General features: G+C 39.1%; 1 protein-coding gene across 1 annotated transcript; it reads right to left on the bottom strand.

Moving 5' to 3' along the window:
- Window positions 1–817: 817 nt before the first annotated feature.
- Window positions 818–10,907, bottom strand: LOC119890271 (cathepsin D). The gene is made up of 9 exons (XM_038701449.1): window positions 10,747–10,907; window positions 6,830–6,986; window positions 5,605–5,728; window positions 5,382–5,500; window positions 5,095–5,294; window positions 3,572–3,694; window positions 2,957–3,101; window positions 1,608–1,706; window positions 818–1,370 (listed from the first exon to the last, which is right to left on the bottom strand). The coding sequence occupies exons 1-9, from the start codon at window positions 10,806–10,808 to the stop codon at window positions 1,209–1,211; spliced, it is 1,191 nt and encodes a 396-aa protein (XP_038557377.1). The 5' UTR covers window positions 10,809–10,907; the 3' UTR covers window positions 818–1,208.
- Window positions 10,908–17,778: the final 6,871 nt, after the last annotated feature.

The following is a 17,778-nucleotide window of genomic DNA, read 5'->3' on the forward strand; positions in this document are numbered from 1 at the left end:
GTTCAATATGACACTACAACCAACAGCTGGTTAGCTTAGCATCAAGACTAGAAATGTAGGAAAATGGCTACAAACATTAAGTAGACAAACAGGTTTTTAAAGGGACGGAGGTTATGTGTTGGATTATTGGCTGTGAGCAGTCTGTTAACTGTCGTCACAATGAGGTTGCACAAAAAAGAGAAACATCTGTCCAGCCCCCAGTAAAACCCCAACCAAAAACAGTTTTCGCACTTTACGGTTTAAACAGATGTGATAGTCAAGAGCAAAAATATGGGCACCCCTGCATGTCTGTCACATGACGCACTACTTCTCCCAGACAACTGTTGCAATTACAAATGCTTTGGCATTTCATGTTTATTTATTGTTTGATTTGCAACAGGTGAGTTTAAATCGGGACTCCTTTGTAAAAGAGACTGTGTCTCAATGGGACTTTCCTGTCAAATTAAAGGATGCTTAAAATACAAATATTTCATGTCAACTCTCTTTTTCCATGAGTTCTGTGGGAGAGTACCATAGCATTTGTAATTGCAACAATTTTCTGGAAGAAGTTGTGCAATATGTGACAGACATTTTTAAAGCAGAGCTCCACAGATTTTACACATCGAAGTGCGTTTCCAGCTGTTGGGGAGTGCTAAATTTAGTATTGAGCCTTTTACTGAGGGAGCTGTTTGAAGTCTGTTAACTGTCCTCAAGTGATGTCACATGAATGAGTGTTGGTCGCAGCTAAGGACCACAAGTTAGGGAAGAAAGAAAAATAAAAAAAAGAGCTCTACTAGCCAAGAATTTACTAATTGTTAAAGCCACACAACACAGTAAATACAGATTACTTTAAAAACTGTTTATTCAGGCCAATCATAGGTAAGATACATCTTAAAGTCAGTAGTGGAGGAACAACTTCCTTTTAAAATTAAGTGTTTTTAAAACAAATCCCTGATTAAAAATAAACTCAGATGCTTAAAAAGGGAAGTACCAATACATATCAACGGATCCCTGATCATGTACAGCCATCACACAACCTATAAAGTCTCCAGTCTGTCTCACAAACTCTGCTGGAAAATTCCTCAAATCAGTGCATTTCAACTCTACACAAAATCTATTGCTAAATATTGTTTGATTGCAAAGCAACAGAAAATATGTGCAGCACAGATTTTTGTCTTTCAAAACTTTTAGCTTTGTACTTTAACGTGTTGCTCCAACGCAGGATGTGCTTATTTGGCCTTGGCAAAACCCACCCTGTTGTTCTCTCGATCAAAGACGGTGTAGTACTGGCCAATGAATACATCTCCCAGAATCCACAGGGGCCCGGCGGGGGCGGGGATGTCCAGACCCATGAAGCCGCTCAGACACATGGTCTTTCCGGCCTGACTTACCTGAAAAATTGGAAGGAGGAGACGGACACAGAGTCAGAGACAGGGCTGCTGAAATGTTAGAGAGGAATGAGAAACAGACAACTACACGCGTCTCTGAGTAATCATTCCTCAGACCTCCTCCTGCCAAGTGAAACAAAGCTGCACTTGTTTAGTTTTAGGTCGTCACAGTGTTGCATTGTTACTGCAGGAGGTCCCTGGTCTGACGCCCCCTGCTGGATAACACGCACACAGTCTCACCTTGAGGATGTACTGCTCTCCGGTCAGAGTGTACGACCGCCCGCCCACGCTGAAGGTGATGACAGGCAGCGTTGGGACCTTGTCACAGCTCACCATGTACTGAAACACAACCAGAATTTACTCCTCAATTCACACTTCTTTTGTTCGATTGATTATTTAAACTACAAACTGACATGAAGCTATAAAAAAAAAAAAAAAAAAAAAAAAAAAAAAAAAACACACACACACACAGGCATTTTGTAGCCGGTGTTTCATTTTTTCACAATGATAATATACACTAATTGTACAATAAAACCTGCCAATTCATTAAATTTTAACTCTAGACAGATATAATACAATAAACTTATTTGAATATGCATTTATTTCAACACACTTAAAAAAAAAAAAAAAAGGACCCATGTTTGTGTGTCTATAGCCCCTTTTCCACCGGATGGTTTTCCATTGAGCAAATCTGGGACCCGGTACCTAGTATTGTTTTGGTATCACCTCCGTCGAGGTTTTAGCAAGCTGAGGCGATACCAAAACGTGACAAGAAAACAATGCAGACAACCAATTGGTCAGAGAGAATCAACAACAAATCCTTCCCGCCAAACAACCTAGCTATGAGCTGGTGTGCAGCTTGTCCTTCATGTTAGCAGCAGCTAACATAAGCTCAGTTTTGGAGCTGAATAAAGCAATTAAAGTGTAAAAACAAATTATAAATGATTTGTCTCTTCGGCAAACACATGGACGTCAGCGAGCCGGCTACATTGAGGAGTACCATCTCTGGGTACTCGAGCTGGTACCATCAGGTGGAAAAGGGACTTAACTAACCAAGAGTATTTTCTTGCTTTAAAAGACAGGTTAATATTTAACCCGTTCCTTTTATTAGTATACTCATTCTAGTCTGTAGGGTTTTAGGTCAGGGATGTGAAGTTAGCCAGCTGTTCTTCTCCTTGCTTTGACTGGGACCAGTCAAGGATCTCTGTTCCCCAAAACATAGAAACCTAGACTGTGTAAATGATTATGCATCCCTTTGCTCGGGGCCAGACGTTAGTGACTGTCCTCAGAGACAGAACCTCTGGCCCAGCTGATTTGTGTTATAGTACGTCTGTTTATTCTCTTTTATTAAGAAATTCTTCAGAAGAAAACGGTTTGTTGTAACGCAATTATTTGCTCAATCCTTCGACAGTAATGCCACAATTTTCCACGACAAGCTGCATGTACAGAAAGTAAGGTCCAGGTTGAAAAATACCAATTTCACTGGGCAACTATCGATTATTTTCTAGATTAATAGTTTGGCCTACAATGTTATACAATATGTCATCAGAATGGCCTGTTTTATCAGCAGGTTGGACAGTTTCTCTCACCTCTCCCTGGATGAGTGGAAGGGCTCCAATGGCCTTCTGCAGGGCCTTGACCTCCGCAGAGGGGCCGGTGATCAGAGACGTCCCCGTGTCCACGATGGCCTCACAGCCGCTCTTACACAGACTCAGCTGGGTGCCCACTGTCATCCTGTCTCACACACACACACACACACACACACCACATGTTTCAGTACTCAAAGTGCAGTCACAGCATCACTGTGTCATGGAGGTTATGAAGGCCGCAATGTTATTTTCATTATTCTCTCATATAGTGATTATTTATCAGTTAACCAAAAATGCCTATCACAGTTTCCCAGAGCTAAAGGGGATTTCTCCAAATAGCTCGTTTTGTCCGACTGTCTAAATCTATTCCAACTATGACATAAAAAAAAAAAAAATAAAAAAAGTGGAGAACCCTTACATTTCAGTAAATATAAGTAAAAACGATAATGAGAATTAGTGTCTATTATTATTTTGTCAGATGACTGGTCTACAAATCTTTACTTAATCTTGTCAAAGTATGGGGATAAATCTTTAGTCAATCATAACCAGCGTGCCTGGTTTATTAGACTGATCAATATCATGACCTCCATGTTTTTTTTAAGTGCAAGCACTCACTCGTCCATGTGGATCTGCCAGTAGGCCTGGCGGGTGACGTTGACGTAACTGAAGTCACCACTGTAGTATTTGGGGTCGGTTCCTCCCAGCAGCAGCTCGCCGCCGGGCTGGGTGTCCGGGTTCCTGACAAGAGCGAAGACATGAACTCAAACAAACATCGCTGCCACTGACGGCAAACATCAGGAAGATAAGAGGTTGTTAAAGTAAACCCAGTATGAAAAAAAAAAAAAAAAAAAAAAAAAAGAGGAGTTCTCATTTGTGTAGTCCAGGTTCCCACAGTGGAAAAAAGGGATACATGTGAACCACACAGGTGCATTTCAAAAATTTTTCTAGTAGGACTTTGCACCTGCCCACAACCACTGGGAACTGGTTTGCTGACCATGGTGTTACTGAGCTTGATTAGCCAGCCAGCCAGCTCACCTGACCGGAATGGCAAATGGTCTGTTTTTGTATAGAGTCTTTTCTAGTCTTTCCGACCACTCACAGCACTTTACACTACCCATTCCCACACACATACTAAAGTGCTACAGAACATTCATTCACACAGCCACCCTGTATCTGAACCCAACAGAGAATCTACGGGGTTTTGTCAGGAAGATGAGACACCAGACCAACAAAACAGACAAGCTGAAGGGCGCCATCAAAGCGACCTGGGCTTCCATAACACCTCAGCAGTGCGGCAGGCTGATTACCTCCATGCTACGCCACCGTGATGCAGTAATTCTTGCGAAAGGACCCCCAACCAAATACCAAGTGCATAAACTGACCATTTTCAGAACCTTTCAACCTTTCACAAGGTCGACATTTCTGTATTATACATGCTATATTTTTTTTTGATATGGATTTTTAATGTCCATGGAGATTAACTGTAATCATCAAGATTAAAACAAAAAAATATGAAATATTAAATAATATACCAACTAACTGAAAAGTTTCACTTTTATGAAGGGGAAAAAAAACAAGGACATAAGCGTTCAGATTAGGGGCGTGATGATATATTTGGTTCATGAGACGTGACGTCACACAGAAGATTGAGCTTTAAACTCTTAATTTCCTGCATTCTGGAGACATTTCTGCACTGATTTATAGTCTAAATGTTTTTTTTTTTATATGAAGGGAAACAAATTCAGGTGGCAGGTGACAATTCAAAATATAATCGAATATAATGCAGGATGCAGTAGCTTTTTTTGGTTGCTTAAGTTTATTTTTATTTTGCAAATAAAAATTCTCAAAGCAATTTCATTTGTTATTTAACATTTCTTGTTGAAAGCAATTTTTTTTTTTTTTTTTTTTTTTTAAAAGAACATTTTTAACAAATGCTTTCCAAAAATCAGCCAATTCAAAAAGCATCCCCAGTGTAAATGATACCTATGGGGAAAAAAAAACAAAAATAACTAAATAAAGATCCCCCCCGCACGTCCTACAGGTAAACAGGCTTGAACACAGCCTGGGCAGCAGCAGATGTTAAAGACTGGAATGAACAAAAGATTCAAGGTACTGTAGTTACAGTTCTGTTTCCCCACCTGTTCAGGTAGAAGGAGAAGACGTTCTGCTCCAACTTCTTCTGGCTCATGAGGTTATCAAAGACTGGAGCCACTCCGTCCACAGAGATGCGTGGGTAGGCCATGCCGAGGATCCCGTCAAACTTGGCTGCGATGAAGGCCACACCGGGCTGTTTGATTGCTTCTCCGAAAATCTGCTTTTCAACTGACAAGTCTCCAATCTTGAGAAAATAAATAAACCACCCAAGTTAGAGAATTTCACTGAAATGAGCAGTTTACTGTGCTGCTAATGTGTGTGATGAGCTTACTGTGCATGTGTCCTCACTGAGGTAGCCAGACAAACTGCCAGATCCATACTGGATGGCGAAGGCGGTGCCGTTCTTCACGTATGTGCTGGACTTGGCAGAATTATATTTGTGGTGAAGCACTGGAGAGCAGAGAAAAAATAAACATTTAAAAGATTTAAATAAAACAGAGTACACTGCAGCTGACATGCAGGACTGTATTTGTGATAACCTCAGTAGGACTTACAGCATGCAATGTCTAAGAGGGAGCAGTGAACGGAGGGCACCCACAGGTTGGAGGAACCTGTGTCAAACACCACAGTGAAGAGCTGAGGAGGGGTACCCAGGCTAATCTCACCGTAATACTGGGCCTGCTCAAACAAAAAAAAAAGGAAAAGAACATGTTTATGATCAACAACAACCAGTTTCTTGAAACTTTGTGGAGATTTAGTGGACTTTCAGGAAAAGAGATTACAATAATCCCTAAAGGCAGAAAACCGGTCAGACGCCGAGCAGGTTTAATGATTAAAACAACAACATCGACAAGGTCTGACAAAGCAAGTTCACACATGACAATCACAGTCTGTTGTTTTCTTATTGCAAACGAGGCCTCGCAGCCGCTAGTGTCAAGGAATATTTGCAGGTCAAAAAGTTACTCAGGCAAGTCAATAAATCACTTCTTATCGTTCAGTCAGTGTGACACAAATGATTACGCCACAAAAGAAAAGAAAAAAAAAAAAAAAAAAAAGTTAGGAGCTGAAGCAAACTTCTTTTTCGTGTGACTCAATGTCAAAACTTCTCACGTTGTCGTAATTCTGTCAAGTCATGCAGGCCCTCAAAGTACTTCCTTTTTCTGAGCAAGATTTGAAAGCTTGGTTTTTTTTTTGCCAGATTTTCAGGCATCAGTCTTTCAGATTTCAGCCTCATACTTTTAAAAGCTATAAAACGTTTTGAAGCACAACAGCTAGATGCGTTTGACTTGAAAGCCTGAGCCACACAATACCTTTTGCTTCTTCCCTCCCTTACAATGAAAGTCTGATGTCATTACTGAAGATACAAAAAGGTGATTGGCCGATGTGTTAAGTAAAACCGAGAGCAAACAAACAAACTTTCTATCAGCTGACGAGGATCAAGAGGCTTACAGATCAGGTGGTAACACTGACTCAGCTGTCATATGGTTCCCTCTTCTGTCATTCTGTGTCAACAGTTAAACGCTGGTATTAATCTACATCAGAATTGCTCAGCCTGTCTAAAAAGCTGCGTTTGCAGAGGATTTCCTGGTCTTCACAGGCAAAGTCTAGTTTGTCATTCAGCCGGGAGGATTTACAGAAAAAAAGGTCGAGGCGGTCACAACACAAGAAGACCTTTGTTGTGGCTCTCCCCCCGGCTGGGCGCTCAGCTTTTGAACAGTGCATTAGGGAAAGTGAAGACTTGAACGTCCACAGGTCAGTGGTTTGGAAAGTGATGCTTACGTCAAGGTAGTTCTTCAGGGTTTCTGGAGTGGGTGCATTGCTGGAGGGGAAGCCAAAGTTGTACTTAAGGGAGTGCTTGTCGGCCAGAAGCTCGTCTACTCTTCTCCCCGAGTCAGTCAGCTGCCGTCTTATGGTACGGAACTTAGTCAAGGGAATTCTGAAAGGGGAAAAACATAAAAAAAAAAAGTGATTTAGAGGAATTAATCTGTAGCCTGGTTCCAGATCTGTGAATCGCCACAAACAACTGATTCTGTTTTTGTAATCTGAATATATAAAACAGTGGAAATTTATTAATTTAACATAATTCATTCATCTGTAAAACACAACTGGTGGTTTTGACCCACATACTTCTCACACAATTGAAATTTTGTTGTACATCACTGATGTGACGCCAGCTTACGACGTGAAGAAATCGAGTCAACCTGCTCTCACGCTGCGAGTCCGGACAGCCGTGACCGTGTGGTACTGAAGGAATTTCAGTTTGTGGATTTGTGTGGCCGGTTAGTTTCGGTTTCCACCTCCTTGTCTTATTCTAACAGAGACCCAAAGGGTGTCGGTGAAACGGTCACGCAATTAACATTTTTCACAAATGCGGTCATGCCACACATACATTTTTTCATGCAGTGAAAAACAGACAACCCTCGCCGAATGAATCATCTCTACCCAGCTGATGCGACACCGGCGTCACAATAAATGTCAAATCTTTATTTCTTAGCATTTCTAAGGGTTATCCTGAGTGAAAGCTGAATAAACCAGATGGTTCATTGTGGATTTATGGTCAGAACACTTGATGCCAAACAGTGGATCACAATACTAGTCTATTACCGTTTACTAAATAGGACATCAACAGGAGGGAATTCGCATGGAGAGCATCCCCGCGAAACTAGATGAAGGTAGATAAAAAGTTTCATATCTTTCGATAATTATCATGATAAGTATCAAATCTTTATTTCTTTTGAGTTTAAAGGCTGACTTTTGCTATTGAGGGAAAGTTGAAGAAACCTGATGGTTAATTGTGGTTTGAACTCGTCTTTATGGGCAACACTTGATGCCAAACAGTGGATCACATCACAAATCTGAGGTAAGACATTCTAAACGACGATAAAATCTTTTAACACATTGAGTATGAGTAAAAGTAAGAACGTTCCTCAGACCGACATCTTCCCCAACACTAACCAGCATGCAGCTATCTGCTTCGCTGTGGTGTTTGATCGCTTGTCTTGCTTTTGTTTATCTGCTTCTCCCACACGCTGCGCCCAGCACAGTCTGCCGAAGCCTCCCTTTACTGCTCGTTTGGGTGGCTGATCAACAGTTGAAACACAGGAGCTTTTAAAGTCCAGGAGTTTCTAACTGAATAAAAATTAATTCATTTCTCATACAATCACATTTAAAGAGGTTACTTCCCCAAGAGAAGGGGAAACTAAAAATCACACGAGCATGTGTGCTGACTCATCAGAGATGACATCGCATGAGAAAAGTTAAAATGTTTTATTAACCTGTAGATTAATGTAATTCAGCATTAAAAGTTTCTTGAAAATAGTGTTTAAATCTCATATCTATCTATCTATCTATCTGAGGTTAGGCTAAACACAGAGCAACAGCACCACAAAAAAAAAATGCTATGAGTTTATAAAGATTCAACTAATTGCATTAGGCTTCATCTCCGTTTATGAAACTAAGACAGCTGATACTATTAGCTTTGTGTGTCTTTGGATGGACACCAACAAGCTTTTACAGGAATCAACATTAGATTCAACTGAGACCATGAAATAAAGTAAATGTGGCAGAAAGAGTTCACTAAATAGACCAACCGGCCGTCATATTGCAACCCTGTGGTTTTAATAAAAGCAGGATGTAGAAGACAGTCATACTGCTCACCACAGACTGAGTGGAAGCACATGACGTGTGTCGCTAAAGAGAGATGTCAACGTCAATGAATCCATCAAATACATTTACATACATATAATATGATAGTTGTTTATCATGTAGTTTAGAATATATTTAAAAAAAATACATTGTGCAAAATTAAAATGTGGCATTATTCAGAACAAAATACTAAAAGTGCAATATTGTATGTTTCAATACATTGATTACGCAGTCCCAATACATTTTTAATCCATTCAACTTCTACTTTTATGCCTTGATGTGCAAGAGTGCATCTGTAACAAAGAACTTCCCCTCAGGGATCAATAAATTATTTTTGATTTGAAAAGTTGCTTACCAATAAATGCCTGTAGAACAAAAAAGGCAGTTTACTAGCAAGAAACTCTAATCAAAACAGAAATAACACGACATCAGTTTACAATGTCGAGGTATTACAAGTAACTTTTAAAAAGTTTGTTAAAACATTCCAAAGTTCAAACGCACACAGTCGGCCTTTATTTTAAAATGGTCTTAAATCATCGATGATTCAGAAATGTACTCATTTTCATTTGGTGCCTGATTATTTGACATGTGTTTCCCACGCACTCACAAAACGATCCACTTTATCCTCGTTATGCTGAATAATGACGACAAATGACAGGAAGTCACTTTATTTGCAGAAGAAATGTTTTCAGCCATCATCAAGTGTCACAATCATGTCACAAGGATGCTTCTTAAACAAACCACAGGTGATCCACTGAAGGAAAGGAGCATTTAGCATCAGAACGAGGCAGAAACCAGTTTAATGTCTCCACATATCAAATGTTAATTCACACTGTAATGACAGAGGCACAACACAGGGGGAGCAGTAAGCACTAACCTGATAAAAAGAGATTCTTTAAGATCTAAATGTACACTCTGCTGACCACAGGCTGTGCTGCATGACTGTGACGTTTATCAAGGCCAGACAGCTGAAAAAGCGTTTTGTCTTGTGATCTGTAAAAGTTTAAAACCTTAACTCCTCTGACTGGCTCAAATAAAAAGAGGGCAACAATGAACCAACAAAATGAATGTCCCCATGTTTGGGGTTTGACACAGTGTGAGCGCAACAGCTGACAGTGCAGGACAGTTTAAGGTGTGAACAAGTCAAGCCCTTTATTTGACTTGTAATGGAGTATTTTAATCTACTTTTACTGGATAGATTGAATTACTTGAATGCTTCCTCATAGATGGGGCCGGGCACAATAATTGTCAAATTATTTTTTCTTTCAAGTTTAAAGGCTGTTTTTTTTTCCTCCTGAGTGAAAGTTGAAGAAACCAAATTGTTAATTGTGGTTTTAAACTTCTCTTTATGGTCAGAACAAACACCTTGATGACAAACAGTGGATCACTTCACAAATCCTGAGGTAGAACATTAAAAAAAATTATTTATAATTATTTATTATTAAAAACAATTGTGATAACGCCTTTTTTCAACAAATACGCGCGAGTAAAATCTTTTTTCAGACCCTTATACTTAACAAAATAAATCTATAAAATACGAAAAGTGCTAATTTGTACGTGATTCAAATGAATTATTTACAACATTTGTTATTGAGGGGGGGAAAAAAAAGGGTAAGTGATTAAAATCACTAGGCTATAGTTTTATTTCTCCACCTCTCTGCTTGGTTCTTGTCCTATCATGACTCAGAAAATTGCTTATTTGACATGTTTCATCCGTTTTTTAAAAAAAAAATGACACTGTAATTTTAAATACTGCAAACCAGCAAATGTGATGATAACTGTGTTCCTGGAAGACACTTCAGCCTGCAGAGAAGCGGTGCGGCCACAGCAGCCATAACTAAACCACGTTTAAGTGTCTCACTGCAGCTGCAACACAGATCACATAACTAAACAATACTGTTGCCTATTCTCGGGTTTTAAACGTGCAACCAGGCCGTTTTCTGTCCTAAAGCGTTGGGTAACAGATACCATTGCCGTTGCATTGTGTAAGCTAAGCTGTTGTTGTCGTTGCTGCTCGCAAACACTGAAAACATTTTAAAGTTTCTTCTTACCGAACAAGCGCGTCGTTCGTCAGCGCCAACGCCGCGAAAACAAACAGGCACAAGATCCTCATCGTTGACAGCCGGGAGAATTACAAAATCAGAAAACACGGCGATGACTGGGCAAGTTCGGCTTGTTGTCGACACACCAGCTCCGACTTTTATCAGCTGACAGGAGGAGCCGAGTCACCGTCACGTGAAGGCTGGGAATTACGTCACTTCCGGAGATTATGGAGGCTTCATGGATCATGGGACTTATGTTTGGATGAAGAGCATGGAGGGAGATACTTTCCTTAAGTAATACTCAGTGGTGGACAGTATAATAAGTATATTTCCTGTGCAGATTAGAAGTATTTGTACTTTAGTTAAGTACAGTTCAGTTCAATTTTATTGTCAGACTCAGGGTACTTTAGAAAAACATTATGGACACCCAACACATGCAAAAAAAAAATAAAGCACAAATAAAATATGAAATAAACATTGGCACTTTTTTGTATAAATGACACTTATATAGCCTACCAATGCTTCCACAGAGGTGACAGGGATCGTACAGCACTATAACTAGGATTTGCACGCAACTTGATAATGCTGTTCTCAGGTCAATTCAGCCGACAGATCAATTTGTGCGTAAAATTTCTCAGTAGAGCCTGGAAAGTGTTTAATTAAAATTAATAAAGTAAAGTTTGAGTTCCTCAATTTGTACTTAAATACAGTTAAGTGCTCCTCATTATGTCAACATCAAGTAAAAGACCTGCATTGAAAATGTTACTTAAGTTAAAGTATGTAAGTATAATCAGGAAAATGTACCTAAAATTAAAATAAAAAAATGCTCCCTGACTATTATACTATATACTATCCCACCATATCATTATTCCTCATGCATGTTGTTGTAATTGTTGAGCTGGAGCTCTTTTGGAGAACTATTTTTTATCGGTTATCTTCATGATTAATCTGCTGATTATTTTCTCCATTAATTGACTGATTGTTTGGTTTGTAAAGAATTCTGAAAATAGTGACAAACGTCGTCTCAGTTACCCAGAGCGTGCACCTTCACAATGCTTCTTGTGTCCAACCAAGAGTCCAAACCTCAACATTATGAACATTATATCAAAACAATTAAAACAATTAAAGCAGCAAAACTTCAAATTTGTGAGGCTGGAACCATTAAATGTTTTACATGAATAGAAAATACTAAAGTAAGGTACAAGGCACAAGGTGCACTTCAATACCTCCATCATCGAGTCCAGGCCGCAGCACATCGTTCGGTCTGCAGAGAAGGTGATTGGTTGTCACTTCCATCTCTCCAGAACCTATAATTATTGTAATTTTTGCATACTTGTACATTTTTTGAATCTCCTTACTTTTTATATAGTCAGATTTTTATTTATGTTATGTGTACTGCAAGCAATTTATACCAAGGCAAACTCCTAGTATGTAAAAATGTACCTGGCAATAAACCAAATTCTGATTCTGATGTATCTTAAATTTGCACTTAAATACACGTTTGAATTGGTTATATTCAACCACTGGCACTTTCACAAATATATTCTTTATCTAATTTATATTTTTTCTGCCTTGCAAGTCATTCTGTCATTATTCAGATGAGATGTTAATAATTAAAACCACCACTGTCCAGGTTGCTGATGTCTTAGCAGGCGTGTTGCTGGAGCCACACCAATTTACAGTTGCAATGACGAGGACTGAACAGCGAGTGGCTGCCTCGTCCCACAAATCAGAGCCCACCGTCCAGGATCCTGCCTGAGCGTACAATCAAACCATTCTCTCATAAAACCTCAAGGGGCAACTCTGAGCTACTACAAGATCACAATTACAGACACGTTCTTTCTTCCTTTTTAACATATTTACTATACTGATAGTGAATATATGCAAAAACAGATAATGGGATATTAAACAGCAGGTTTGAGGTCTGAGAGCTTGACAGCATGAAGAAAATACTGTAATTAGATTTTATTAAATTAAGCAGAATCAGTTTTATTGCATTTATTGCATTTATTGCATTTTCATTTGCCTTGGTATAATTGAAATTGAAAAATTAAAAAATAAATTGCAAATGCAAAAAAGCCAGACTATTCAAAAATGCAAGACCTTAAACTCCATCTGTCGTTTAATAAAAAGTTTGTCACTTCCACTGTCTCCTGACTTGCCTCGTGAAGTGCATGAATTTGTGCTGTTATCATATTGCTTCACTTAATAATAACTTAAGAAAATTACAGTACTATTGAAAACCCAATCAATAATGTATCCACATAAGTGAAAGGTATGATTACATCCATCCATCGTCAACCGCTTGTCCTGCGTACAGGGACGCGGGGGGTATGATTACATATGTAAAAATAATAATAATAATAATTTATTTATACACGGTTACACGGGTTAAATAAAAACAAAAAATAAAACACTTTTCTAAACCCATGTTACAAAGTGCTTCACACAAGGCAGAAACTTTCTAATGAGCAGATCATAAAACAATTTCAAGCAAAAAACCAAATAAATAAAACCAGCAAATTAAGTAAAATCAGGAAAAGTTCTCAGATAAAACTAAGTTTTAAAACCCGGTAAAGGCAGATGGCTGCCCACACTGAGTTTACGTCAAGGTCAGATATATAGTAGAGAGAGAGGCCATGAAGAGCCTTAAAAGTCAACAGTAAGAGGTTAAAATAAATTCTAAAACATACTGGGAAACATTTGCATTTGTGTTTCTAAACAAAACAGAGACTTATACTGTAAAATTACATTTTATACCCCACAGTCTCCAGTCTAGATCAGAAGGCAAATAAATCAATACCAAACCAACAAAAATAGGGTCGGAGCATTATCTTTATCTATTCGTGAATTATTTAGAGCTCTTCCGTTTGTCTTCTCAAGGCAGGAAATGTTGAGCGCCGCCCTCCTCCCTATCAGTTCATCAACCGTTGAAAGTCATCTTGATGAGCTTTACACCAGCCTGAGGATGTCTGTAAAGCCACAAGCCTTAAAAAAGCAGAAGGCAAACACAACCAATCTCTTCTTTAAAAGCTTTCACATGTAGCTTTGGGTTTGTTTCATAATTAACTGCTGTGGTCCTTCGTATCACCTTATAGTTTGACATTTTGGTAAATTATTGGATGATTCCACTTAATACCACTGTTAAGTCTTTGTGTTAGGTATGGAGCTAGACGTGGGCGGTGATTAGCTTAGCTTAGCATAAACAATGTAAGTACAACTAGCCTGGCTCTGTCCAAAGTTTATAAACACGCCTACCAACACCTCTACAGATATCTAATTAAATCCATCGTCCTTTACACTTCATGCACAGAAAGAGAGTGGTATCGATTTCTTCATCTTTTACTACACTGAATGAAAATGATAAATGCAATAAAATGTTCGAAAGGGGAATTTTAACATGACCAGATACAGATACAGTGGAAATAAACATAATCATATATTAATCGATTTTAGTTTCTCTCTTTATCTCAGTTTTAGGATAATATCTTGCAAAAGGCTCTAGAAAGCTAATAGAAAGCTTCCTTTTTCTGACTAGATTTAAATGCCTTAGGTATAAATTCCTGCCATTACCCTCATGGTTACTTTCACTACCGAGTATGACTAAGGCATACTAGAAATATGGAAATTCAGCTGATGACTCAGTCAGGATTTACAGTATGCACGTGGTAGGAGCACATCGGTCGTGGTGCTCGTGCCAGCAGTGTCATATGTTTCATTGGCCTGCTCTTGCAGAAATTAGTGCTTAGAAGTTGTCTTTCAGAGCAAGAGATGACACTAAACACAGCTGGATTGGAGCCACATGCCTCTGAAATGTTTCCATTCAGCTGATGAACACAGGATTGACAACAGCTGTGAATGTCAAAGTATAATTGCATAATTGAAAAGTTTAACAATAACTGTGTTGCTCTTTGGTAACGAACACGCTCAGACTGAAATATCTGAAACAGCTATTCATTATGTACACTTTAAGGAAAGAACAAGCTTTAAATAAACTTTATCATCATTACAAAGTTGCACCAAAGCTGTGTCACACAGTTTGGGGATGACTGGCATTTGTCGACAGTTCGGACAATCAGCATTTTGACGTGAACGTTTAAAGCAACATGAGACAGCAGCCGGAAAAAAGTACTTTAAGTGCTGATGGGAAAGGTCTTGGAAATCACGAGAACATTCGATAAAATGCAACAACAAAGAGGAACAAGGGTCACAAGTTGAAACTAACCAACAGGGATCTGACTGATTTTTACTTTAATACCGGGTTGACAAATACTGATTGCAACAGTTATCACATACTCCTGACCAGATAAAAAATATTCATAAACAGTTTGAATCAGGCAGAAAACACTGAATAATCAGTTTAATAAAACTTTCACCTCACACCGGAATCGATTCTTTAATTTTGTAACACTTTGACTTGAAATTTCAACCAGAGATTGGAAAACCTTTGGTCTGGGGCTGTTAGTCCTGGTTTCCATGGTCTTAATGCTATAAAATAAAATTGTCTCACTTCTTCAGGCTCATTAACACAAAATAGCTTTCAATATGTGATGTGTAATTTATTTCTCCATTATTTGTATATCGACTTGTTTTATGTTTTATTCATTGCACACCATTGTGTGATTATTATTAATTATTATTATTATTATTGTTTTCTTTAAGGCAACAGTTTATATTTTTCCCTTTCCTGTTTCAACATAACAATTAGAGGCCTACCCGTTAAATCGTTACATTCATACGATTAATCATTATCAGCTGATATGAGCTGAATGCAGATAAATGGGTATTCAGCCGATAAATGACAAAAAAGGAACGGAGAGACGGAGCCTTAAATCATGTTGCCGTTGCTTGTCTTGCCTAGATTGTCCACCAGAGAGCGCTCTGCAACTCCAACACACTTCAGATGGGGACAAAGCCTGTCATCATAGTGAGGGCTGTTCTTTGTTCAAACAATAAAAAAGGTTTATTTTTAAGCTGTATTATGTCATGTTATCTAAGTCAGGTGTCATAGCTACACATGTCAGGGATAATCTTTGTTTATGTTATTTGTTTCTGAAAAGAATCACTAAAAAAGAGATCAGCTGATGGGATTTTAAAATCCTCAAGTATCAAATTCAGTATCGGTCTTAAAAATCCCATATCGGTCGGGCTTTAATAACGGTGCATAAAGCCAGCAGCAGAAAGTTTTTTTAGTTTGCTGTGGAAGAACTTGACTGGCCTGCACAGAGCTCTGACCTCAACCCCATCTAACAGCTTCGTGATGAACTGGAACACAGACTTGACCTGATCCAGACCTGATCACCAACATCAGTGGCCGACCTCACCAAAGGGTTCAGCACGATTCAAATTAGCTACTTTGTACAAACACGCATGCTGACAAAAGAGTTTAAAGTTCTTCTGAATGGTCACACTAGAAGGTGGGGGGGCAAAGCCTGTCGAGCCCGAGACGCATTAATCATTTAAATAGGAATAACCTTTGGAGAGTTTCTCCTCAAAGGCAATCATGGTGATGAATTTATAAGGATAGTGTGAGGAATTAAAAACGACACCAAGTTCAAATCTTACTTTCAAGACAACGCTGCAGTTTAGGGTTTAGGACGCCAACCATGAATCACAACTCGAGTCTGGCTTGGGATCTTTGTTGCGTCTCTCTCTCCCCCTCGTTTCCTGCCATCTCTCCCTACGGTCTGTAGTGTGCATAAAAAATACCCCCCAAAAATATACTGTATTGTCTCACCTCTGCACATGCTGGGGCAGCTGTAGCTCAGGGGGTGGAGCGGTTGTTCGTTCAATCCCTGGTTCCCCCCAGTCTGCAACCTGAAGTATCCTTGAGATATTGAAGCCCACATTGCTCCCAATGATTATCCAATCAGCGCGTGGATGTATATTTCCATTTCTAATGGCAGTTGGCATCTTGGCCTTAGCCATTCAGTGTGTGAATGGGTGAATGTGATGTAGTGCAGACGCGCTTTGAGTGGTCGCAAAGACTAGAAAGGCGCTATACAAGCGCAGACCATTTCCCATTTAGGATTAGCCTTTATCGTCTTCCTTGGGCATTGGAAAGAACAAAGTGTCTGGCAGCACACATCCATCTGTGCCATCATATACAATCGCACAAGTATAACATTTAGCAGCCATCTACATGTATAATCAGAGTACAAAAACATTAGATTACCTCATAATTCCCAACAGTCACACATTCACCCACAACAGCTATAGTGGTAGAAATTGCTTAACACAGTAAATCAAACTGTTTGATACCACCTATTGCAAATGAAAAAATGTTCCATCCCCTTAAACGCCTGATTACACATTCCTTATGAATAAAAGCTGCAAATTAAAAGTAAAATAACTGCCCGTTCCCTTTTAACGGCTGATTGCACAACCTACTCAATCGCTCTGTGAAGCCGGTGTTAATGTCGCTTTGTCGTTTTTATAAAGCTACAACAAATTGTCAGACACAGCCTTGCCCTAATTCTGATGCTGAAAAATTGTGGAGAGAGAGAGAGAAGGGTTTTCAGACACTGTTTGACGATCCAGCAAGCACTTCGTCTGAAGCATACTGATGCCTTAATGCTCCTGTGGCTGAGTGGGAGCAAATCCCTTGAAAAGAGAAGTGGGGAGCAGCAGATTAACTCTAACTATGATTATTGCTATAGTATTTTCAACTATCACATATTGGATCTTTGTGAAATGGCAAAAGAGCATATTTCCCAACACGTTGCACGGCTCCTTAAAAAATACTGGTGAAATATCTGTATTTTATATTTCTGGTGTTGCTGCATCTTTCATTGCCTCCCCCTCTCCTTCAACAAAGTATACCCATACTGCAATAATTGCATCAATCTGTCAGAATGCTGAATATCGTACCCTTCAGACACACTGCACTGGATAAAGAACTTCATTCATACACTATTCAGGATGAGCGGTAACACTGGAAGGCAAATTTAAAAGTCCTGCGGAGCTTTGCTGCCTGACTATTGAATGCACACAATGCAGTGAGCATTAACCTCTCCATGGTGTTGTGATTTGCCTGGAGCA

The sequence above is a fragment of the Micropterus salmoides genome, unplaced genomic scaffold (assembly GCF_014851395.1).
Source record: "Micropterus salmoides isolate LMB-PRFRI ecotype aquatic unplaced genomic scaffold, ASM1485139v1 Ms_hic_scaffold_6, whole genome shotgun sequence".
NCBI lineage: Eukaryota > Metazoa > Chordata > Actinopteri > Centrarchiformes > Centrarchidae > Micropterus > Micropterus salmoides.